The sequence below is a fragment of the Phocoena phocoena genome, chromosome 13, assembly GCF_963924675.1.
Source record: "Phocoena phocoena chromosome 13, mPhoPho1.1, whole genome shotgun sequence".
Lineage (NCBI taxonomy): Eukaryota > Metazoa > Chordata > Mammalia > Artiodactyla > Phocoenidae > Phocoena > Phocoena phocoena.
Window position 1 is genome coordinate 62,918,073 of NC_089231.1, and position 26,427 is coordinate 62,944,499.

General features: G+C 50.2%; 1 protein-coding gene across 1 annotated transcript; it reads left to right on the plus strand.

Moving 5' to 3' along the window:
* Window positions 1–259: 259 nt before the first annotated feature.
* On the plus strand, window positions 260–23,566 carry LDLRAD4 (low density lipoprotein receptor class A domain containing 4). Its single transcript, XM_065890043.1, is given in 6 exon segments — window positions 260–329; window positions 8,524–8,675; window positions 13,274–13,276; window positions 21,904–21,954; window positions 23,038–23,505; window positions 23,507–23,566. Coding segments are annotated over 6 exon segments (804 nt in total).
* The last annotated feature ends 2,861 nt before the right edge of the window (window positions 23,567–26,427 follow it).

The following is a 26,427-nucleotide window of genomic DNA, read 5'->3' on the forward strand; positions in this document are numbered from 1 at the left end:
AATTGGTGGCCATGGCCTGTGGGTGGAGCCACAGCGCTTGAGTCTGGCACCCGGGCTGGGCGCCGATATGATGTGATGAGGTGAGGTGGGGACAGGCAGACAGCCCCCTCCCCGCCCCCGCTCCCCCCCACCACGCCTGCCCGCCGGCTCCCACTGTAGCTCCGAGAGGCGAGGAGGCGGCCTGGAGCCGAAGGGATGCTTTCAGCGGGGCGGGGGGGGGGGGGGGGGGGGGGGTAGGACCCTTGGCAGAGGACTGATTATGTCCACTGAGCCCCTGGGCAATGGTACCCTGAAGGAAGCCCCATTTAAAAACCTAGTCTTGAAAAAAGGTACATTCCAGACCAGCCGGGGAGGCTGCTCTTGGGCTTGTGGTGGTTCTCAGAGTTTGGTCTGAGGACAGAGCTGAGAAGAGTAGAAACTCTTTCCAGAGAAGCTGGCGTCTGCCTGGAGGGTCTGTCGCCCTGGGAACCCTGCAGGGCTGGCCCTCCTGAGGAAGGTGTGCTCTAGACTCTTTGGTTCCTATAGTGGGAGGAGCGCAGTGCACACGGTTGTCAGTTTGGAGTTTTGTTTGTTCAGATGCTCTGTGCCTGAGGCTGAAACCTCCCCTGGAAATTCTGTCACTTGCTGCCACACGTGTGGGTTCTGTTTTTTTCACCCTGACTCTTTGAAAACAGCATTTTAAAGGAAAGGTGCATTTCTCAGGATGTGGGGGGTTATTGGGCAGTTTCTCAGGTCAGCAGTGCAGTAACAGTAGAGGTTAGGAAGGGAGAACCGTGACCCTGACAGGGAGAGACGGACAGACAGATGGATGCCAGCTGGGGAGCCCTCAGACGTGACTGCTCTTAACCGTGAACAAGGCGGGGACTTGTGCAGCTGTGTTTCTTCCTGATACACTTTCCTAAATTAATGATGTGGGGGTGGAGGTGAGGGTGGATTTTAAGTGAACGCTGTGGAGGAAATTATGGTTTTATGTATGCATTTTCCCCTATTGATAGCAAAGGGATAGACGTTTAAAAGGTTTGTAATTGCTTAGTCCTCTTCTGTGTTTTCAGAAAATCCTGTCAATCATCTTTGATGGGAACATATTTAACTAAATTTCTTTCTGAAGAGATCATGAAGCTCTAGATTATAAAATGCATGAAGAGCTGTATCGGGCGCCTGCTTGAACCTCAGTAGATTAGAAAGATGCTCTTCTAGCTGGATGGACTCGCATTGCAACTGTCACCGCCTGCCCGCTGGTGCGTCCACGTCCCCCAGCCTTGGCCTGGAGTCAGCAGGTGTGGTGCAGGCACACCTGCCCCAGAGGCCCTGTGCCATCCCTGTGCTCGGCTCCCCTCTCTCCTCCCACAGACAGTAGGTGTCACCTCCCACTTCTATTATCAGGCAAGACATTTTAGGTAAACATATGAATAGAAACAGTAACTTTTATTAACCATGGGGGTCCCGCGGAGTAGTAACAGCATAGCGGGATGGCGGGATGGTGTTTACAGGTGAGAGGCTTTAGCAGAACCTGAGCAGCGCGGAATTTGTCAGCGAGGGTTTGGTGGAGTGCGGTTCTGTGCCAGCACTGTCCAGAGCAGGTGGCATTTCTTCCTCGCTTTGTCTGTCACGAGCCCTGAGGTGTGCTGCCTGCCAGGGACCCCGCAACAGAGCGCGATGTGTCCCAGGGTCTCTCCATGCTGGCGCTGGGCCGGGGCTGCAAGTCCGCTCTTAAGGGGCCGTGAGGAGGTGTCTGAAGGAAGCGGAAGCCAGGGTGGCACCGTAGCTGGGGTTTATGGGGGTGGCTCTTTGCCCCTTGTGTTGTTCTGCTTGTCGTAGGATGGATGCGAATAGCCAGCCCACCCCAAGGAAAAGAAAATTCAAAGTATGGAATATGACCATCCTGATGATGGCTCTTAACTGTTTTGCCTTCTGAACTTCAAACTGTGAAGTTATTCATGTAACACAGGCTGAATTTCCCTCCTTGACCACAGTGTTTAATGAGTGTGAATTTTCATTCAGCCGCTAAAGTCTCCAAGAGTATTTTTATACTGAGTTCACAGACTTGAGGCAATTTTAGTCTGTAGACTCCATCCCCTGCTCCCACAGTCTTCCTGCCCCCCACTGCCCCATGTCTATAGGATCTGGGAAAGAATTCACTGGCCTTTAGGAACATCTAGCACTTTACAAGTGTCACAGAGCCGTAAGAGTAAGACACCCCAAGGCTGTCATCACCACACCCATGCCCAGGGGGACAGGGCACAGTTCCTGTGCCCCAGTGGACATGGGGGCCTGGGAGAAGCCACCTGGAGGGCAGCCCTGGGGTCTCCACATCCCTGTAGTTTCCAGCACTTGGGGGAGCGATGGGGGTGCTGCCATGGGGGGTGGGGACAGCAACCCCAGGTCTTGTGACGTCACCGTGTTTTGTGTGATGCCTCCTCTGAGTGAGGCCGAGGTGTCCGCCTGCCCCCCGCCCCATTATCAGGGCTGTAAGGGCATAAACTATACATCTGGGGCTTCAGAGTAGTTAAATGTTGAGAAGAGGGTGTGTGTGGAGGATGATGCGTTCATTGGGGGACAGGCCTCGTGGAATGGGGGGTCCACCCTCCCGAAAGCAGAAGCGAGTGTCGTGTTGGGAGCCTCAGGCAGCAGAGCCAGGCCCCGTGTTCTTTAAAAATAGCCCAGACACTCGTGCCTCTGGCAGAGTCAGTCCAGCTTCTCCCTGGACGATGTGCTTCTCTTGCTGCTGGAATTCTCCACGCAGCCTGGAGTTTCTTGGAGACGTCTCCATAAAAATAGGGAGATGCCATCATCACCTTGTCCCTGTCACTGTGAGAGATGAAATCAGGGTCTGAGATGTCTTCTTGTGAACTTGAGACGCGATGCTGTAAAACCCCTGGTTGGGTGGCAGTGACTCATCACTACAGCATCATCAGCCTACAGCCCCTGGAAAGCAGGGGGCGTGAACATTTGACTTTGGTCTAAAAGTCTTCCCTTCATGGCCTGCTTTTTGGCGTCCTTCTGCTGACGTCGGTAGTTGTTGGAATCAAGAACTGCCCAGTGGGCTGTGTCCAGACTCCATTTTGAAAATTTGGAAACCCTGAGGGGTCCTATTATTTTCTCAGAATGCTATGGTTCCTGTATACTTGTTTTTAATAGTTCTTCCAGAATTCATTCTCTTCTTCCCCTGGCCTCCCCACCCTTCCTTTCCGTGTACCCCCATTGCACATCCCCTCCCCTGCCACATCCTGCGGGGCCGGGGCGCGGGCGGACAGGGCGGGAGAGGCAGCAGGGCCCCACCTGCCACACTTCTGTGTCACCCGGGCCCAGGGCTGGGTGCCCCCTTGGTTCTCGGGAAGCCGTGGTGGGCTCGAGTCTGTTCCATGGGTGCAGCTCTTCAGGGCCTGTTGGGAGTTCCCCGGGGGGCAGGTGACAGGCCTCACCGCACCTCCTGCAGCGCTGTGCACAGCCGGCACCCTGGGCCTCCCGGGCTGGGGGGAAATTGGGGAGAAATGAATGCGGTGTGAGGTGGCGGGTGTGTGTGTGCGCCTGCATGGGGAAACTGCTCCTGAGGAGGGCGGTGGTCTCAGAGGACGCGGGGAGCCCTGACTGCAGTCCAGGGAGTGGCTGGGCTTCGGGCCCCAGAAGCCCCGCAACGTCTGTGGTTGAGACCAGAAGTGAGAAATCTGGAGACGGATACCGTGACGAACAGGTGTGCTGAATTTCATCCGATTCTTGCATTCAAAAGTGGGGAATGCAGGGCTTTGTTTTTGTTTTTTAATGTGAAGCTTCTTCTACTTGTCCTGTGGAAGTTATTTTCTTGAGAAGGTGTAAAATCAGGCCGTTGGCGACAGAGCCACGTCCGGGGGGCTGGTAAACACTTTGGGGCTGAGTGCCTCTGAGCCGTCTCCACAGCGGGGTGGCAGGAGGGGGAGGGGGGCTCAGGAATCGTGAAGGAAGAGGGGACAGGAGTCACTCATCTGTCACTGTTACTACAGAATGTATGTGGGGGTAGCAGCTGGCTTTGGGGGTCTCTGAGCCCCTTCCCACCTACCATCCCAGCTTCAGATGTCCTGCCACGTGTGGTCTTTACAGTTCGCCTTTTATGAGGTGTTTTTAGTAGGATGTTCCTGCTTAAAGTGAAGGAGACCGTGGAAGGACAGGGGTGCCCACACACCCCCTGCTAAGCTTGGAGGGGCTGTTGGTAGCACAGGACCTGGGTCTGGATGACACCATGCTTCTCCCCAGGAACCATCTCTGTTTCCTCCAGTTTTCACTCCGGACCACTCTTTGGGGGGGCAGGGGGAGTATGTGTAGTCCCAAAGAGAGTAAAGCCTCGCACTTTCCAGTTGTTAGCGTTTGAAAAAGCAGTCTGTTTTCATGGACTGGTTCACCCAGAGTTCAAAGTGAAGGGCTTCTGTCACCCAGGGCTGCCGGCCTCAGCTAGTGGCGCCCTGGAGGCCGGTTCCTGCCATCCTGTGCCCGGGCCCCCAGGAGCTGCTCTGAGCACATCTCGAGTCCCGGCGTTAGCGTTTGTACTAGAGGGCCTGTCATCAGTCCGTGTGGACCACCCGTCCTCCAACTGTGGCCACAGGACTCCCAGGAACCCCAAGACCCTCCAGGGGGTCAGTGAGGCAGGACCTCCTCCTTGTACCTCAGCCACATGTCCCGCCAGTGCAGGTGAAGCAGAGGGGAGGCCACTGGGAGTAAAGAGGTGAGCACTGTGTAAAGTGTGGCAATGGGAAGTTATTTTGTAACATGTGTTAACATGTGGTGAGTTCATTTTTTAATGAATAAATATTTAACATCTTCAAGTTTTAATTTCAAATACGGTAAAGACTGGTAGACGTCATCCACACAGAGCTCTTTGGGGTAATTGGTCATGTTGGGGTACAGAGCAGCCCTGGGACCAAAGCCCTTGAGGGCGGCTGATCTCCGAGCAGGAGGGAGGGCCTGGGGAAGAAGCTCTGCCAGTCTGGACACGTGGGGACGGGGGGACACTTCTGGTGCTGGCACCTCAGCAGGGACGCAGCAGGGCCCAGGGCACAGGGCACGCCGACCACAGCCTGAGAGTAGGTGGTTCCCTTTGAAAGAAAGGTGGGAGCTTCTATACAGTTTCCCACAGCTGAAGTCTGTCTTACCCTTGTTTGTGCTGAACTTTTTAGTTTGATATTAGATCAGAAGATTCATGCCTATCAGACAATATAAAGGGTTCTACATGCTGTCTCAGACCAGAAGAAATAAAATCCAGAGCAGGTAAAGATCTGAACAGAAAAATCTTGGAAGAAAAATATTTTTAGAATACTGGAGAGAAGACCTTCCTAATCAATGGGAAGCTTAGAAGCCATAAAGGAAAAAGATTGCGACAATATTTGATGACATAAAAATAAAAAAAATTTATATCATCTACAGAGAAACTCACACCAAAGTTTAAAGAAGTGACAGACCAGGAGAAAATATTTGCAACGCATGTAGCAGATAAAGATTTATAGCCATAATATGTAAAGACTGCTTACAAATAAAATAAATGAGAAAACTACAAATAAACTAATATTATGAAAAAGAAAAATACAAATTTACCAGTAATCATAGGGAAAGATCACAATCACTAGTAACCAGGGAAATACAAATTAAAACAAGATACGTGTTTTTGCCCATCAGATTAGTACACGTGGAAAGGACCGAGGGTCTGGGACCATGAGGCAGGAGACACCCTGCCCTCTCCTTGACAAGAGGAGCATTTACAAGGTTGTATCCATTTTTGGAATTTTTTCATAGGGATGCTTACAAATGTGGGTCACACACTATCTTTTGGTCATGGTAGAAAAAAAAACAAAACCCAACCACCTAACACCCATCGCTTGGAGAATGCAAGTCCCAGTGTTCTGTGTTTAGGAACCGGCAGCACCACAGGGGAATGATGTTGGTTCACGTATTTTCTTGTTTAAAGGTGTCTGTGATGTATTGAGTGGAAAAAAGAACAATATATTTGTACAGTGATTCCATTCATTAAAAAGAAGAAAGCCCTTATTCAACAGGCAACACACAGATACACACAACGGGTGAATTGTGCCCCGGACGGCGTGGGCGTGGGGGTCGCAGTGAGAGCTGCCGGCCTGTGCAGGGGAACTTATACATTATACACTATTTCCATCTATGTTCTTTGAATTTTAAAGAAGTCTTCATTATTTTTATAATAAAAATGCTTTTCAAATGAAACACATATATACCCCCAAATGTGCATAGAATTATGAAAATGTAATTTGATTGTTTTGCTGCAAATGGTCATCTGCATAGCCTTCCATATTCAGGAAAAGATGACCTAGAATGACATCCTCCCAGTGAAGAATTAACACGCAAAGATGTGTGTGGGGCCCCTCGTCGTAATCATCCAAAAAGCAAAGCAGTTTTCTTAAGAAGAGGAAACATTTGTCAATTCCAGGGCACGATTTAACCTGAAAGGCAAGTTTTGAATACTCTGCTGTTCATTCACAAAATAAAAATAAAAGTTGGTAAAACAAAGCATTATTTTGGGTTTAGTCTTCATGCTGCATTAGTCGCCCTTGACTCCCTGCTTCCTATCTGCTTGTCCCTGGAGCAGGGGTCCGTGGGTTGGTGGCTCACCCTCCATACATCTCCTGAGATGCCCCCTTGTGCTTGGCAGCCAGGGTGGGCCTCACCCCTGCCTGCGGGAGCCGTCCTCTAGGTGGGCACCTGTGCAGTGGGCTCCAGAGTCTGTCCTCAGTCCACCTCTTCATGATGACGCTGGGCCCACCCATGCCTGATGCCAGGAACACAAGGTGATGAAAGCAGGTCCCTCATCGCTTACGCACACAGCCTCATCCTGTGTCGTCGATGACGAGGTTTGGGGTCCAGATGCGTGGGCACCTTGTGACACAGGGTGTCCTGGACACAGGACAGTTGTCTGCAAAGGCAGGGGGTTGTGAAGACGTGTTTCTCCCTCACAGGTGTGTCACACACCCCATAGCGCATGAGGATAAACGAGGTCACGCTGGTATCTGTACTCCAGCTGCAAAGTCCCAGCCTAGACCCTCCGACAGAGAGTGATTTCAGTTTCCAGGAGACTCCACCTTGAAGATTCTGATCGTCCCTGGGAGGTACTTGGGTGGCTCCCTGGGGGCTTCCTCCCCAGAGGAAGTACAAGCGCAGTCTCCTGCCCATCAGTCACGAGGCCTCTGGGCGTCCAGAGAAGAAAACTATGGTGGGGAGCCTAACATGTGGGCTCAGCGGCCCCGCCCCTCCTGCTGCTGGGGCTTTGCCTCCGGCACCTGCTCAGCCTCCAGCCAGGGGTGCGTCCACACCTGCCTGGGCCCTGCTGCTCCCCACGGGGGGCTGTGGGGTCCTCAGGCCTCACACTCACCTGTTCTGCAGCGCACCCCCTCCCCTGCCTGGGGCCACTGGCCTTTCCACCTGGTCAAGCAGGCATGTTTGTCAGTCTTTGTCCATCAGGTGTGCGGGGTGGAGGATGGCTCCACAGGACAGGACACAGTGGGACCCAGGAAGACCCTCCCTCTACCCCAACGGGGTGGATGTGGGGCGGCACCCAGCCCCTGCCTGCGTTGCGCAGGTGTGAGCCTGCACTTGAGAGCAGTGTACCCACTGGCCGGTGGCCTGAGCCCTGCTGCAGCAAGAGGGTGTGCCGTGCGTGCACGTGTGTGTGCCCGTGTCCACACGTGTGTGCGTCCCAGGCAGCACCACCGCAGACAGGGCTGTCCCCCTCTTGCCCTTCCTGCACTGTGCCCACCCCCTGCACAGCCACCTCCGTTCCAAGTGTGGGGAGAACAGGGCAGCACTCGGCCCGGCGGGAGCGGGAAGTCTGGACTGACCTTAGCCCTGGGCTCCACTTCCCCTGAGAAGCCGAGGGCTGGCACCCTCTCCTTGAACTGCCCGTGAAGGTGCCCAGTGGGGAGCACGTGGTAGCGGTTTAGACGGGCTTCTGTAACAGTGTGGTCAGAACCCAGTGGTGCCACAGGACTGGAGACCATGGAGATGCGTCTCCTCAATCACCTCCCCTGGTGGGGCCTTCTCAGAGCGGAGCTGGGGCTCTTTGTCAGCGTCTTTTCCCTCCAGTGTGCTACACGGCCCCTGCGTGGAGGTGCTTTGGGAATCATACTTTCCACCCCCCTGGGGGTTGGGGGATCTGGCAGGGATGGGGCCCCAGAGATTCTTGTGTCCCAGGAGATGGCACCCAGGAGCTACCTGCCCTGGGGAAGGTCCCTGTGTGGTGGCTGCCCATGCTGTGCACACGGGGCTGGACCTGGTGTCCTGTGTGACGCCGGCCCATCACAGCGCAGCCCTTCGGGAGGTCCCATGGGGCCAGTGGGACACGCTCGACCAGGCCTTTCTCAGGACAGAACCGCGAAGATGAGGTCTGTCCATGCAGCTGGGCCTCCCTCCATCATCTGCTAGCCACACAGTGGGGCTCTCGGGTAGCAGGCCTGGGGGAAGTCGTTTCTGTCCCAGGAGGGTCTGGGGAGCAGGGTGGCCCTGGGCCTGGCTGACGCACTCTCCTCTTCGTCACAGCGGAGCTGGAGTTCGCCCAGGTGGTCGTCGTGGTGGTGGTGGTCACGGTGATGGTCGTGGTTGTCGTCTGCCTGCTGAACCACTACAGAGTCTCCACCCGGTCCTTTATCCACCACCCGGGGCAGGGCCGGAGGCAGGACCGGCCGCAGCCGGTAAGTGTGGGCTGAGTGGGGCCGGGAGCCTGGGTGCAGGATGGCCCTGAGCTCAGCGTGTGAATCCCACACACAGAAAGCCCAGTCCGGGGGCCCAACCGTGAGGCCAGTCCCCCACCCCCACCCCCCAACACAGTCACCACTGCCTGGACGGCAGTCAGCACACTCATTTCTCCTGCTCTGAACTCTATGGACTGTGCAGTCCCTGCCCTTTCACATCTGGCTTCCTTCCCTCAGTGTCATACATGTGAATTCCATCCATGCTGGGACATGGTCCAGGGTCAGCGATGCATCCTGCATCCCCACCTACGCCCATGAGACGGGGGCTCAGCGGGGCAGGACAGGGAGGGGGTTGGACCCTCTGGGGCACAAGGGTGGGCAGGTTGTGTGGGCCTCACAGAACAGCAAGGCTCTTCAGGTTGGTTTAAAAAAAAAAAATTCCTAGCTACTTCCTGCCCTGAATCACCACCCTCTTCTGGGAAATAAAACACTGATATTCAGCTAAACTGCTCTATGATCTAACGCAGGAGCCCAGGGGCCATGGAAGGTTCAGGTCCAAGCTGGCTTTGCTGTCTGTGGTTCCAGTGGCTGTCAGTGAGAGCTTGGGGACACTGAGTTTAAACAATTGTATATTCTTGGCTTCTGTGGTGGATGGAGGAGGCTGAATCCCCAAGCATGTTGGGACCAGGGCTGCCTGGTGACTGGCCTAGGGAGGCTGACCTGAGTGTGGGGGCAGCTGTCCTGGGGTGACCCCCTCACACTTCATCGGGGACAAAGTCGCTCGGCTAGCCTTCGGGTCTGCTGTCCCCATGGGTAGAGCTGAGGTTTGCCCAGTGTCCTGTGTCCATGGCAGGCAGAGCTGGGGGGAAGGGTGAGGCTGCTGTGTGCCGCCCCCAGACCCACAGGGACGAGATGGGTGCTGGGGGCTGCAGCTCAGCCCTGAGGAAGACGCTCTCTCCCTCTGGCTTCCCCTCATCCTCCGCTGTGCCCTCCCTGCTGTTTCCTCCGTGCAGCCCGGTCCGTGCAGGGCAGGCGTGTCCCGAGGCTTGGGTTTTCCTTCTGATAAAATGGGAGTGTGGATACTGCTCACCGAGGTTTCACAAACTCATGATGTACTTTTACACGGTGACCAGAGACAGTTTAGGCGCAGGCCAGACCTCCATTTCATGTCTAGTCCAGAGGAGAAGCCTCTCTCTCCTGGACAGGGACATAGATCCAGATCCCAGGAGCACTGGGGGTCACTGCCTGAGAACGTGCCCCCCACCGGGCTGGGCTTCTTGCCTCTTAAGTATCTCCTCCTTGCTCTCGATTTCTAAAAGATGCTGCTTCCCTTCATCACGCTCTGGGAGAGCAGTGTGATCCTTTCTTTCATACTCATTGTTCCTGTCCAGGGGACCTTCAGCAATGCGGGGAGATGTTTTTGGCTGTCATAGCTTGGGCACGGTGTTGCAGGGATGCTCTGAACGTCCTCAGCTTATGGGGCGGCCCTGCCCTCCTCCCCGGGGGCCCTTCAGCGTGAGACGGGGATGCTGTTAATACACGTGGATCTCATGGTAGGCTCAGGGGCGTCAGCAGAGTGAAGAGAGCCTTTGCTGACAGCTCGGTGGGGGTGGGAGGTGTCCACAGGGAACCTGCCCCATCAGACGGTTTTGGTCTGGGCTCTGCCTTCCTTTGCTCACTCTGTCAATCAGTGGATATGAGCCTGGCACCCACCAGACAAGGAAGAAATGATGCAGCGAGCCCCAGCCTCCCCCCATCAGCAGCGCCCACCTGGCTTGGTGGTATTTTCTCAATCTCGGGGGAGGCCAAGGGGTCTCCAGGGGCCATTTGTGTGTGGGGAGGGGTGTACATCAGGAGGCCGTAAACTGTAGAAGGGTGTGGGGTGGAGCAGCTTCAAGGTGCCTTTCTGGGTGGCCCCCTGCCCCGCTCCCAGCATCCAACCAGCCTCCTCCCGAGGGGCTTAGAGGGGCAGGCTGCCCGTGGCCTCGTGTGGTTTGTGCTCTCCTAGGGAGAAGGTGGCCGAGGCTGGAGGTGCCTGGGGTCGCCGTTGTCAGGGTGGTTCCGTGTCTGCTGTCAGAGCATGCCAGGAGCTGCTGTGCCTGCTGTTCGGCAGCTGGTGGGTGTGGGGTGCCCCCTGCCGGCCTCACCGTGGATGAGCATCCATGGCTCTGAGCCTATGCGTTGCTGGGACCCCCACACTTCTGGGGGCCTTTTGGCCCGTTTGTTCCAGAACTGTGTGAGGTCTCCATGACCATGTTAGTAAAAAGTGTGTTTATTTTAAACTGCTGTGAGAAGGGCTGGGCATCTAATTTGTCAGCTTCTAGGTGATCTGGCTTAACACTATTGGTTAAGGTTACTTTTATATATTTCCTATGGAAGACTTGATAGTCAAGATGGAAAAATATAGGACAGTAGTTGGGATTTTTTTTTTTTTTTTTTTTTTGGCTGTGTCGGGTCTCAATTGCGGCACACAGGGATCTTCGTTGCGGCACGCAGGCTTCTCTAGTTGTGACACATGGGCTCTAGAGTACGTGGGCTCTACAGTTGTGGTGCACTGGCTTAGTTGCCCCACAGCATGTGGGATCTTAGTTCCCTGTCCAGGGATCAAACCCATGTTCCCTGTGTTGGAAGGCGGATTCTTAACTACTGGACCACCAGGGAAGTCCCTGGCTTTTGTTCTTGAGAAAGAGGCTGAACATGTAGATGTTCTGATGTGGTTGAGGAAACCTGACTCCCTCTCTGCACTAACGGGCTTTCCCTGGTTCCCAGGGAGAGTCCTCTGGAAAAAGGTGGGTTGGACCAGTTGCCCCTTTGGGCCCAGCTTGCTCTGATTCGGGGGGTTTGCTTTGTGCAGTCACAGCCCCTTCCTCATGTGGCCCCTTGCCACCTCCATTGCCTGTGGGCGGACACACTTCTGTGCCAAGGGAGGGACGGATGGAGTCTGTGTTGGCCGAGGCCAGTCAGCCTGCATCACCACAGCGTCCCTGAGACGCCATTCCAGGGGAGCAGGGCGATGGGATGGACCGGCCCTGAATTTGGTGGAAGCAGCCACTTCTGGATGAAAATGAAAAAGAGTGATCCGCTTCAGTTAAGTTACAACAAAAGTAAATGCTTAAATAGTGGCAGCAGCAGTGAGTGGGTTTGTGATAAAAAGCTGTACGTGTTCTTTCTGAGGGAGCCTTGCCTTAGTGTTTAGAGCCTGGCTTATGTGAGTTCGGCACTTTGAGACTGTCTAGGTTTCTTTTCATCATCTTAGACCACCAAGTAATAGGAAAACAATAAAAGGGCATAAATATTCCAGACACAGCCCTGAGAGATATTCACACACGTCGCTGGAGCCTTTCTTTCCTGAGCCAGGGGAGGCCCGCATGGCCTTTTCTGACAGCCTTGCCTGTAGGCCACCCCGCAGGGCCCACCAACCTGCCTGGACAGCAGGCAAGGCGGAGGTGGCCGCCCATCTACTAGGAACAGCAGAAGGATGGGAACGTTCTACTTAGTTTGAATCATATAAAATTGTGGGTGTTCAGCCATTTTGACCTATAAAAGCAGCAATTTCAATTTTAAAAATTAACAAAAGGAGTCACATCAGGCATTTTTCTTCATGACCAAATGCTGCAGGAATTAAATCAATTGTAAATGTGCAGTGCCCGGCCTCCCTGGAACCAGAGCAGCGCCTGGCAGGCAGTGGGTGCACCAGCCCCGCGGGGAGGGACGGGTCTGTGGTGCAGAAACTCAGGTGTGGGGGAAGTCCAGGCCCAAAGACCCTCCCTGCAGATGGCCAGACCTGGGCGAGTGTGTGGCCAGTGTGTGTGTGGTTCCCCCGGCAGGGTGTTTTGACAAAACTTGATCCAACTTGAAAAAACTGGGAGATTTCACGTAAAAATAGAAATTTACATCTTTCCTTGAAAAGTGAGCATATCAGCCACACTGGCCTGTGTTCCTGCTTGGCTCCCCCAGGCCAGGGCTGCCAAGCAGCCTGTGCTCACCTTCCGCTGTGGTCCCAGCCCCTGCACGGGCCTCAGAGGTGGGCCGGTTTGCACAGAGGTGATTGTTTTTGGAGCAAACATTCTTCTGCATTCATGCCTCTACCACAAAGGTGAAAACAGAGATGGACCAAGGGGGCCACTGGCTTCCGAAAAATGGGGAAACTTCTTTGTGGAAGTAAAGATCATTCCTATGAGATGAGTGGTTCGGCCAGGTGAGGTGGGTCTGGGTCACAGGACGGTGTGTCCCGGGCCTGCTGACCAGTCCCGTGCTCGGAGCAGGGCCCTTCTCTCTGTGAAGGGGTCTGGGCTCCTCTCCACTGGCCCGGACGCCTTGCGAACCAGGGCCGGCAGTTCCGTGCAGGTGTGTCCTGGGGCCCCACACAGCTCACTCCCACTGTGGCTGAGAGCCCGGCAACTGCGCACCTGCCTAGTCTCATTTCTACCTACTTCAGCCTGTGTTAGGAAAGCATTTCTAAAACGATAGGAAGGAACCATTTTCAGGAAGGCGCAAAAAATGAGCTGAGGGCCTGCCTGATAATGCAGGTGAAGCAGGCGAGTCTGTGACAGTCTGAGTGTAGCATCGGCTGGTCCAGGGCGCAGGCTCCCTGCGAGCAGGTGGATTCTTGCTGCACTGTGAGACTGGGGGGGTTGCTGCCCACCTTGTTTCATGAGCATTTCCAAGTGTCCAGGGGCCACGGGCAGCAGGTCAGGCCTCCTTTAAGCATCAAGCATGGGATCCTACTGTCTACCTCCTGTTTGTCTCAGCAGGAGCGGGGCGTTTGCAGACTGGCCATTTAAAAGGTTTTACCCTTGAAGCATTAGAAGATAAACAATTTTAACAGCTTGAAATGAGAATGTCTCCTTCTGAAGTAAGAGAAAGGAGGCCAAGTTGCTGGCGAAAATTGGATAAGGATCCTGGGCCATAGCTGTTACACAGCAGAATCTCCAAGATCTTTAAAGCTAGTAACTTAGATCATCCTTCTGCTGTTGATGTTGCTCAGAAGAGTTTTAAAATTACCTTCAAAGCTTACAGGTCATTTTTAGTAAAATTTTCAAGAGACATTTTAAAAAAATTCTCAATGTTGGCAAGCCTTCCTCTTTTTAACTTTGTTCTCTGAGGCTGGGTTTGATTTTTGGTACCAGCCAAAATCCATTTAGATGTAGCTCATCAAGTTACTGATACAATGTTGGTGCAAAGTCAAGTGTGACCATTAGTAAGGCTGATGTTGTTTACGCTGCAAGCTGATGGTGCAGAGAAAGGCCAGGAAGGACCCAGGAAGGGGGAGGTGGACAGAGGGCCTGGTCTGTGTTGTTAAGGCTCTTGCGATGAGGATGTGTTCATGCATTACTTTTGCAATTAAAAGACACACTATGCTCACATAAACTGATGCTGAAGACAGTTTCAATAACATTCTGAGCATCTGTAATCTATAGACTCCCAAGGTAACGTATTTCAACACAGCTGGTATTGTGACAAAGGTATGCTAAAATCAGATTTTTTAATAAAATTGATAAAAAATTTTATAAACAATTTTTAGTAACCTTCTAAATAGGCATTAGCATTAATAATCTAATGGTAAAGTTTGTTTTGTTTTTACTTAGTCCTTAAAAACTGGTGTGGTTTGTTCTGGGGGGAAAAAAAGCTCTCTAAATTACCCTAATTCTGAGAGGCCCTTGCTGGGGAGGTGTACAGGGCCATCAGAGACTGCATGGGAGGTAGCTGGGATCCGGCTCTGTTACTCCCCTACCAACTCCGAGACCGTGGGGAAGGCACTTGGCTTGTGACCCTCACGCGTGAAGGAGGCTCACAGTGTGTGGTTCCACGTCGCCCTGAGCTTTCTGATTCCAGGCTGCTTTCTCTTGAAGCCTGACTGCTCACTCTCCCCCCCCACCAACCCCCGGAGGCATCACATTTCTCCTTTTCTGCTTGCTCTTGGGGGCCTGTAGGCCTCCCTGAGCCATTGATTGTTGTGGAAATATAAAGGATTCCCTTTCTTTTCTTCCCAGCAGAACTTCCTTCTTGATTTGTCTTTCTCTTAAGGGACGTGCCCTAGATTGAGTAGAGTTGGGAGGGAAATAGCCTTGAGAAGTCTGATGATGGAATCCCAAGGAGGATAAAGGGGAAATGCTGGAGAGAAGAATCATTGGCATCTAAGCTGATACTGCTGTCAAGGGTGGAAAAGTGAGAACTACTAAAGCATCTGGATGGTGGAAAGGTTGCCTGGGAAAAGGGAAGAAACAAGAGAAAAGTGATTTTATCAGAAGGAAAAGATGTTGCTGAATATCCAAACATCATTTTTACCTATGCTTTGAAATTCACCCTGGGAAAGGGAGTAAAATCGATTTTCAAATATTTGAGGCCATATGATATGTTCATTCACTGGGAGGAACCCTTGGGTAGAAGCCAAAATATCCAGCAATGGCCTTGCTTTACACAAACTGACCATGTCACCTCCAGTGAGTCGTACACCCTCCTTGGGCTTCAGTTTCCTCCCATCCAAAATGAGGTAGAACTGGCTTAGATCAGAGACCTTTCAGATTGTTTCTGACCCCTCTGACCAAATGTGTAGGAAACACATTTTACATCACAATCCACAATATTCACATGAAACTGAGGCAGAACTTTCACCAAACAGTACTTAAAATGTACTCAAGATGTTTTCTGTCTGTTTTATCTCTGGAATGCTGGCTGTGACCCACCTAAATTGATTTTCCAGCTCTCTAAGAGGCTGCAGCTCACAGTTTGAAAAACACTATATTGGGTCTTTCCAGTCCCCAAATCTGATGATCCCTGTGGTCCTTTGTGTGTGGAAAGGAGAGTTTAGCAGCTGAGAGCTAAACCAAGAAAGTTCAGAGCATGGGGTGGTCTCACATGTGGTGCCCAAGGACCCAAGGCAGCAAGCAGGCTTCAGCCGCAGCTCACAGCAGAAGCCCGTGACTCATGGTCACAGATGACTCTCTTTCAACGCTCTAAGCATTGTATCCTTTGGGTGGAAAAAGATCTAAGTGATACAGAAATAAAGACTATAAGAGTACTATGAGCAATTGTATATCAACAAATTGAATAACCCAGATGAAATGGAAAGATTCCTAGAAACACACCCTACTAAGACCAACTCATGAAGAAATAGAAAATATGAATAGATCTGTAACTAGTAAGTAGATTAAATCAATAATCAAAAACCTCCCAACAAAGGAAATTCCTAGACTAGATGGCTTCACTGGTGAATTCTACAAAACATTTAAAGAACTGACACCAGTCCTTTTCAGATTCTTCCCCAAAATTGAAAAGGATGGAACACCTTCTAACTCATTTTATGAGGCCAGCATTACTCCAATACCAAAGCCCCAGACAAAGACACAACAGGAAAAGAAAAACCAAAGACCAATATCCCATATGAATACTGATGCAAAAATCCTCAACAAAATACTAGTAAACTGAATTCAGCAGCATAATAAAAGGATTATACACCATGACCAAGTGGGGTTTATTCCTGGAATACAAGGATGGTTCCACATTATAAAATCAATCACTGTAATGCACCTCATTAACAGAATGAAAGGAAAAAAACTACATGATCATCTCATCGATGCAGAAAAAGTATCTGACAGAATTCAACACACTTTCATAATAAAAACATTCAACAAACTAAGATAAAAAGAAACTACCTCAACATAATAAAGGTCATCTATGAAAAGCCCACAGCGAACATCATACTCAATGGTGAAAGAAAGACTGAAAGCTTTCCCTCTCAGATCAGGAAAAAGGCAAGGATGCAGGCATGCTTTCACCACTTCCATCTAACATAGTATTTATTATAAGTTTTAGCTAGAGCAACAAGGCAAGAAAAGGTATTCTGTTAGAAAGGAAAAAAAGTAAAATTATCTCTCTTTGTAGATGACATGATCTTATGTGTAGAAAATCCTAAACATTCCAAATTAACTAATAAACAAAAAGCTCCACTAGAACTAATAAATTCAGCAAAGTTGCAGGACACAAAGTCAGCCCCCTAAAATCAGTTGCATTTCTTTACACTTACAATGATCAATCCAAAAAGAAATTAAGAAAACAGTTCAATTTACAATAGTATCAAATAGAATAAAATACTTAGGAGTAAACTTAACCAAGGATATGAAGGGTTTGTACACTGACAACTATACAGCGTTGCTGAAAGAAATTAGACACAAATAAATGGAAGACATCTTGTGTTCATGGACCTGAAGACTTGATCCTGTTAAGATGTCAGTACTACCCAAAGCAATCTACAAAATCAGTGTAATCCCTGTCAAAATCCCAATGATGTTTTTCTGCAGAAATAGAAAAGCCCATCCTAAAATTCATGTGCTATCACAAGGAACCCCCATCCCCACCTACAGCCAAAATAATACTGAAAAAGAATAACAAAGTTGGAAGTTTCGCACGTCTTGATTTCAAAATTTACTACAAAGCTACAATAACAAAACAGTGTGGTGTCAGCATAAAGACAAACATTTAGACCAACAGGATAGAATAGAGAGCCCAGAAATAAACTCTCCCATGTATGGTCAAATGATTTTCAACAAGGGTGCCAAGACCATTCAAGGAAAAAGGACAGTCTTTTAAAAAACGGTGTTGGGAAAACTGGATATTCACTACAAAACAATGACATTGAACCCTTATCTGCTACCATATACAAAAAATTAATTCAAAATGTATCAAAACCTAAATGTAAGAACTAAAACTATTAAACTCTTAAACAGTAGGGCAAAAGATTCATGACACTGGATTTGGCAATGATATCTTGGATCTGAAACTAAAAGCACAAGCAACCAAAGAAAAAAATAGGTAAATTGGACTTCAAAAATTAAAAACTTAAACTTGTCAAAGGACACTATCAAGAGACTGAAAAGGCAACTCATAGAATGGGAGAAAATATTTGCAAATCAGGTATCTGATAAAGGATTAATATCCAAAAAATATAAAGAACATTTACAACTCAGCAACAAAGTAAGTGAACCTAATTTTAAAATAGGCAAAGGACCTGAGTAGGTATTTCTCCAAGGAAGATATATACAGATGGCCAATAAGCACATGAGAAGAGCTCAGATCACTAATTGTGATGGTTAATTTTATGTGTCAACTTGACTGAGCTAAGCAATGTGTCTATGGGAGTAATTCCGGAAGAGATTACCATTTGACTCAGTAGACGGAGTGAAGAAAATCTGCCCTCACCAATGTGGGTGAGCATGATCCAACCCCTTGAAGGCCTGAGTAAAAAAAAAAAAAAATGGAGGAAGGGCAAGTTCTTTCTCTCTTTTCTTGAGCTGGGATGTCGATTTTCTCCTGCCTTTGGACATCAGAGCTCCTGGTTTTTGGGTCTTCAGAGTCCAAGACATACCAGTGGACACCCCTCCCACAGTTCTCAGCCCTTCGTATTTGGACTGACTTATACCACTGGCTTTTCTGGGTCTCCATCTTGCGCAGAGCAGATTGTGGGACTTCTCTGCCTCCAGAAACAGGCAGCCAATTCCTATAATCAATCAATCAATCTCCTATTGGTTCTGTTTCTCTGGAGAACCCTGACTTAATACACTAATCATACACAAATCAAAACCATAGTGAGAGGGGCTTCCCTGGTTGCACCGTGGTTAAGAATCCACCTGCCAATGCAGGGGACACGGGTTCGAGCCCTGGGCCGGGAAGATCCCACATGCCGCGGAGCAACTAAGCCCGTCCACCACAACTACTCAGCCTGCACTCAGGAGCCCGTGAGCCACAACTACTGAAGCCCACATGCTTAGAGCCCATGCTCCGCAACAAGAGAAGCCACCACAATGAGAAGCCCGCAAACTGCAATGAAGAGTAGTCCCTGCCCGCCACAACTAGAGAAAGCCCGCTCTTAGCAACAAAGACCCAACTCAGCCAAAAATTAATTTTTAAAAAAACCATAGTGAGAGGGCTTCCCTGGTGGCACAGTGGTTGAGAGTCTGCCTGCCGATGCAGGGGACACGGGTTCGTGCCCCGGTCTGGGAAGATCCCACATGCCGCAGAGCGGCTGAGCCCGTGAGTCATGGCCGCTAAGCCTGCGCGTCCGGAGCCTGTGCTCTGCAACAGGAGAGGCCACAGCAGTGAGAGGCCCGCGTACCGAAGATAGTAGTTCTCTCTTTCAAGATATTCTCCATAAAAGTGCTTCTCTGAATGCCCTGCGTCACCCAGACTGAGGCTGATCCTCAGGGAGAAAGCTCTATTAACAGATCTCACCCAATGCAGTTTCAAGGGTCAAATATCCCCCAGTTTCTACCTGCTTTGGGTCATTCTCAGTGCTTTCAAATAGTTGTTATACATGCACAACTCCGTTATTTGTCAAATTCTAATATATAAACTTATAAAAAAAAAAAAAAAAAAAAAAAAAAAAACCATAGTGAGATGCCACATCACACCCACTGGAGTGACTATTAGCAAAAAACCAGAAAATAACCAGTGTTGGCAAGGATGTGATGAAATTAGAACCGAAATGGTACCACTGCTATGGAAAACAGTAGTGGTTCCCCCCCACCCCAAATTAAACATAGAATTACCGTATGATCCAGAAATTCTACTTCTGGGTGTATCCTCAAAAGAATGAAAAGCAGAGATATTTATACACCCCTGTTCATAGCAGCATTATTCATGATAGCCAAAAAGGGGAAACCACCAAGATAACTATGAATAACAAAATATGGTATGTACCTGAAATGGAGTATATTAGCCTTAAAAAGGAATGAGATGCTGACACAGGCTGCAACATGGATGAATCTTAAAGACATTATGCTCAGTGAAATAAGGACAGTATTGTATGATTCCACTTAGACAAGGTTCCTAGAATAGTCAGATTCATAGAGACAGAAGGTAGAATGGTGGTCACCAGGGGATGAGGGGAGGAAGGAATGGGGTGTTAGTGTTCAGTGAGTACAGCGTTTTCAGTTTGGGAAGAAGACAAATTCTGGAGATGGATGGGGGTGATGGGTGCGTGGCAACGAGGATATACTTAATGCCATAGAACTGTATGCTTTCAAATGATTAAAATAGTAAATGTTATGTATAATTTACAACTTTAGAAAAGACAATTTTGATTTTCCACTCACCACCCAGCCAAAGTGCCAAACAGATTTAAAAGGAAAAACTCCAGTCATTGTGTTCCAGGTCTGCAGACGACACATCTGGATCGTTGGGATCATAAAGACAAGCACTTGGAAGAGCGCATGATTTTTTTATCTTTAATGCAGACGTTTTAGTGTCAGGCAGATTCAACTTATGGGAAAAATTTCTGGCCACGTGGCTGTTTATCATTCAGAAGGGGAAAAATACAATGCAGATTCCTTGAGGGTAAAGGAACCTGAAAATGCACATCTTCAAGCCTGCGAGATCCGGAGTTGTCCTGTGTCCCTTTTCAGAAGATGCAGATTCACTAGAGCCCCTCAGGGTGGCCCAAGGCTTTCGTGGGCCTGGATCTTGGTGGCCATGCTCCCTGGGGCACCCACAGAGGCGTCTTCAGGGCTACCAGGGACGCAAGGGCGCAGGAGGTCCTCTGTGGACGCAATGCGGCATTAGGGAACAGTTCTCACAAGCAAAGAGCTACGAAAGACGCAGTGTGTATGGGTCCGCAATAGCGATACTAGCAAGATTTTGTTCCTGTTGCTCAAAACTCTGTGAGCTACTATCTTATTTCCCAGCTTATTCCATCGTGGTCAGAGGACCCGGCTTCCCGCGAAGGGTGGCGGGGTGGCTGGGCCCTGGTCTCTCAGGGCTGTTTCTGGTACACCAACAGAGGCCAACCTCATGGCCTCCCCTGTGAAGCCTGAGCTCAAGGCAGCCGCCAGCGAGCAGCTGAGTGAGCAGCAGGGGCGGCGGCCGAGGAGCAGGTGCGTGCCCTGCGGAGGCTGTGGTGGTGCAGACCCATCCCGTGACGATGGCCCCTGGAGAGGAGGGGGTCCCTGCAGAACCACAACATTCCACCTGTGCAAGGTTTGGTGTGGATCTCTTTTAGGCACTTTTCCAGTTTTGCTAGTTTCTAGGAAAATAAAGCCATTGAGAATAGTTATTGCCATTTTCAGAAAACGTGCTACTACCCCTCTTCTGGGTCCCTTCCTGCCCACTTCATTTGGTGCTGTGACATCTGGTTGTCAGGCTGCGCCCTGTGCTTTAATCTGCTGTTGCCAAGGGTGGAATTCTTAAAACAGTGGAGGATGCTCTGTGCTGTACTCAACGCGGGAGTGACATCGCCCTTGACGCAAAGGAGCACTGCCTAGGGCTCGGACACCTGGTTAGAGCCACTCTGTCGCCGTTACATAGTTGTATAGTCAGATCTAGGGATGCCACCTGCTCACGGCGAGGGGGGCCGTGGTGAATGCCCGCCTGCAAGGATCAGGGGAGGTCGCTTTCACTTCTTAAGACCTGGGGCTGTTTGACCTCCCAAGTCCACCGGTGGGCACTTTCAGGTCACAGGAGGCCATGATGGCAGGAGGTCGTGTGTGCACATTCCTGGGAATCCAAAAATACAGGCATTTCTCTACCCACCACCCCGTTCTTCTCTTAGGAGTCACAAAAGCCCCGCAGACCCTGCTATAGCCTAGTTGGGGTTCAAAAGGGATACCACGCTGAAATGCTCTGTAGACAAGTTTATGGTGTTAGAAGTGATCCTTAATCATGCCTACTGTTTGCTCATCACCTTGCTGGTCTGGCTTTTTTTTTTTTTCTTTTTGGTTGCGCTGGGCCCTAGTTGTGGCTCGTCAGCTCCTTAGTTGCAGCATGCGAACTCTTAGCTGTGGCATGCATGTGGGATCTAGTTCCCTGCCGAGGCATTGAACCCAGGCCCCCTGCAATGGGAGCATGGAGTCTTAACCACTGCACTGCCAGGAAAGTCCCTGGCCAAACATTTTTTGAAAGATTACTAAGCAACTAGATGTCAGGTTCCACACTCCTCGTGAGCATTTGTACTGAGGAATCAATTCATAAGATTCACAGAGGGCTCTTAGGTTTGGGAAACTCAGTCTGAAAGCCGGCGGTGTAGATAGGCACACCATTCAAGGCTACTGTGGGGAGACCCGAACTGTTTGACTTTCCTGTGGCCACGACTCCTCTGGGGGTGCAGGTAACAAAAGGCTGGGGCTTTGTGGTTCCGGGTGTTAAACAGCCTGCGCTCAGCTGAGTGTGATCCCTTGGCTTTGGGTGCTGCTGCATGAAACTAATGATCTTCCTGTGGTGTCCCCCACCCCCCACCCAGGAAGGGCGCCTGTGGCCTTCAGACAGATCTGGACCTCGGCCCACCTCAGAGGTAAGGGGTTGGACACAGGCGGGGTGTGGGTGGCAGGGGATGCGTAGAGGGGGATGAACAAAATTGGTGGAAGGGTTGAATGTGTCAGCACAGATGAAGATCAAGGCCTGTGCCTGTAACTTGGTTTAAGAGGTGGGGGAGGGGTCTTCCCTAGACTCTCCCAAGGATTCTTTGTGCCTGGCCAGAGCTCCTTCCAGAAAACAGTCAAGAATCCAGGATCTTCACTTGATGCCTTAGGCTGCTGATAATGAGGTGGTGGCTGTCGGTGTAGCTTATAAACATCACCGCTTGATCCACCCCATCTCCCAGTTTAATAGTATGATTGTAAAAATAATGTTTTTTGCCTTTAAGTTAAAAACATGGTGTGAGAGAAGTTGACAGGTGGATCTATACTTTATATACATATGTCCTTCCTCTAGAAGAAAGTGAGATGGTGGAATAGATGAGAAGCTATGCAAGAGAGTACCTGGATTCTTTCGGGGGGAAAAAAAGTCTATAATCATACTTACTTTGGAATATAAAATAGTTTTCATGTCAGCTGCTAAAAATAACTACAGGAAACTTTTATCCAGAAAGAAAAAAAGTCACTTGTTTCATATTTTTAAGTAATTGATAGGGCAACAAGCTCCTATAAATAACTCATAAATTGACCCAATGTCTTGTACCTGCTCCAAGTACCATCCTGTGAAGTTACAACTTACATTTACAATGAAAATTCTTCACCCTCTATATTCCTCTGAATCACAGGAGTGGGGTCCGGAGAAGGTCACATGGTGGGCAGGCCGGGCTGGGGGTGGGGGGCTCCTGTATTCTCCTTGACCAGTGGGAAATGTATACAATAACTCCATCAAACCTACATTTTCAGGTAACCACAATTATCCGTTGCTGAACCGTCCTGGGTTTGGCAAGGTGAGTGATGTAAAGTCATTAGGAACGAAAAACCTCTGTTTTTCTGGAATAGCCTTTTTTGGGGGGAAAAGTTTTCAGATGGGTGAGAACAGACGTGAATTTCCTTGCTGCCAACACATCCGTGGTCATCACTGTGCCAAGAACATCTCCCAGGTGTTGCTCTTCTCCCTGCAGATCATGTACGCACCGCGGTCCAGGAACGGGGGGACTGCCCCAACCTTTCTCCAGAGGGATCGGTTCAGTCGTTTCCAGCCCACCTACCCCTACGTACAGCACGAGATCGACCTTCCTCCCACCATCTCCCTGTCGGACGGGGAGGAGCCGCCTCCTTACCAGGGGCCCTGCACCCTGCAGCTCCGGGACCCCGAACAGCAGATGGAACTCAACCGAGAGTCTGTGAGGGCCCCACCCAACCGAACCATATTTGACAGCGATTTGATAGACGTGTCCGTCTACAGCGGGGGCCCACGCCCACCCAGCAGCAATTCAGGCATAAGTGCCAGCACCTGCAGCAGTAACAGGAGGATGGAGGGGCCACCCCCGGCCTACAGCGAGGTGATGGGCCACTGCCTGGGTGCCACTCTCTTCCACCCCCAGCACAGCACGCACAGGGGGAGCAGACTGCCGCTCCAGCGGGACGGCCCTGGGGGGCACCGAGCTGCCCGTCCAGGGCAAGGACAGGAAGCCCGGGAACCTCATCTGACCTGCGTGCATACCTGACTTAAGAAAGGAGGAGGGAGGCAGTGGCACTGCCCCTCCGTCCCCAGCACAGCAAGTTCAGTAAAACAGTGATTCCTTCCACAGGGGCCGCACGCAGGCTGAAATAGTACAAACCTCCTCCAGTCTGGCTGCAAACGGTGTTCATCTGGGGCAGTGATAGGAAAGGGCAGGTTTTGGCAAAGGGTGGGCATGAGAACACAAAGGGGTGCTTTGAAGACATTATGAAATAAAACCCACAGAGGCATCTGACTTGACTATGAAAGCAGACGCAGCAGGGGAAGAGGCCAGAATGGCCTGTTTTACAATTAACTGAATACAGAGGAAAACGTTATTATACATTATGGGGAAGAATTGCCAGTTTGCTTCCCACCCCCAAACTGTGGAACTTTTGTTTTAAAAATATGATTCTAAATTCCTGTTTTGTGTGCCAAGGTATAAAGTGGAGAAGTCAGATGAATGCAAGGGGTTAATCAGTGTTATGATGCTGTGTTTTAAAAGTTGCACTACATGTTTAAGATAATGAGGAAGCTTTACTCGAAGTTCTGTATGTTGTCTTTTCACCTGTGGATTATAATTAGGCCCCATAATCATCTCCCCCATAATCATGCAGGAAAGGGTGTTAGGGGAGGTAGCCTAACGTACACCACTTACTTACATTCACCAAGAAAGTCACCACACAGCAGTGAATGCGTCACTGAGGCACCTGGAGACTCTGGATGGAGCAGAGGAAACTCCTGCATCCCGGGTGTGTTGAGTCCCTCCAGCCTCAGGCTACGTGTTTTACACCTGCATTTACACACCACACAGTGCTGCCCTGGCCCTCCAGCAGTGCAGTTTCTGTGGTAATTTAGATTTTTTTCACTGTAGCATGAAATATACTCAGATAATACACTATTTTATGCAATAAATTGTTTAAAATGCAAGGTGGCTATTTTTATACTGCTGAAACACATGACTTCAGAGTGTTCCTGCGGTCTCTCCTTCCCCGGATAGTGGAGTTCAGGCCTGGATGGCTGGTCAGCAAGACTTAGCAGTCGCTTCTGTGCAGCCCACTGCCCTGTTATGTGCGTGACACTGGCTGCAGATACTGTGTAGAAGCCCCTGGGACTGAGGAAGGGACCCATGTGGCCAAGTATGCGGACCAGCACCCGGGAGGAATGCAGTGCTCAGAACCAGATGCGCTCCCAGGGGTCACTAAGCCTCTGCAGTGGAGGCCAGAACTGGGCAGGGAGCAACTCAGAGCACAGGGTAAAAAGCACAACTTGCAGCTAAAATCAACTAGAAAACTAACCTTAAATATTGCAACATTCATTCTCACCTAAAGTAACTTCCTTCACAGAAGCATCTGCCTTTGCTGCACCCGGGTGGGGTGCTTCTGTGCAGCCCCTGCCTGCTCTCGCAGGGACCGAGGGCTGGAGGGATGACTTGGGACCCTGACCTGCAGTTCCGGGTGTCTGCTGTTGTGTTCTCAGAGGTGGCTGCCCAGTGAGGTGCCCTCGTGCTGCTGGCAGAAAGCTCTCAAACTGCTTTATGCTGCTCCTTTCCGAGGCTCCTCTTGGTTGGTAGGTCCCTGGGTTTTGTTTGGAGAACTGGAATCTTCATCGATTTCACACAGTAACATCCACACAAGTAGTCAATCTCTTAAAAGAAGATGGTGGTCAACAATTGTCACTCATGCTTCAGACCCTGTTGAGCAGTGTGCACGCTGAGGGCCATGGCAGGAGCTCTGGGACGGGCAGAGTCCTGGGGGCCTGACCAGAGGACACCCACCCACCCACCGTATCAGATGGCCTCGACCTCAAGCCTGTGCTTAAAGGAGGCTGGGACTCTGCGTGGCATGAGGTTTCCCCTTGTGTTGCTGGTGAAGGTGGGAAGGTGCCTGTCCTCCCCATCTTCAGGCAGATTATCGGTCAGGCGGTTTCCCTTAGGTACAGAATGAGGAGGTTGGCTGATGGTGTCATCATTCCAAACCTCACCTGCACTTCTGGTAGAGTGGGTGAACACACCCAGTAGTTCTAGCTCAAAATGGTGAGTTATGCTCAGAAACTTATAAATTCCTTAGTCACTTTGCAAGTACCCAAACATTCTGCAGATGTTCACAGTACTGGTAAAACAATTATTTAATTCAAATAACTTTAATTGTTCTTCAAAACCGAGACTGCTCCCTTTCGGCCACCCTATTAGATAATTGCCTCTAATGTAAATAGTTATTTAATGATGCAGACATATCAAACCATGACCTGAATGGTCTCTGAGGCTGGGGCTCTGTAATGAATTAGTTTAAAAGCCAAAGTCATAAATTGAATTAATAGTCAATTTCCCTTCAACACAGGAAAAAGGTAATTTAGACATCTGCTCTTTCGACAGTTGTGGCTGACATGGTGTGGAAAGAGGCGTGACTGTGAAGCTGCAGCTTGATCAGTGGAGCCTGAGGGTCCAGGTTAGAAACCAGAGGGTTAGGGAATCAGTGAACAGTGGGTGGGGAGCTGGGCTCCATCATCTTAGCGACTCCCTGGATATGAACCCCAGGCACCTTGAGTCCCACTTACAGGAACACTCATGTGTCTGCTGGCTTTTTCAGCAAGCCTAGTGTTCCTCAGACACTAAGGTTGTCCTTTACTACAAAAGAGATTTTGCTGAAGAAATTGTGCATTTATTGCGCTGGCCAAAAAGTTCGTTCAGGTTTTTCCATGTTACAGAAAAACCTGAACGAACTTTTTGGCCAACCCAAACACAAAGTTCTATCTGGGACCAAAATTCAGTGTTAAAAAAGCTTGACAAGCATACCCTCTGTCCTCCGTACCACAAATACACTTGGACACACAGCTCAGACAGCAGAGGAAA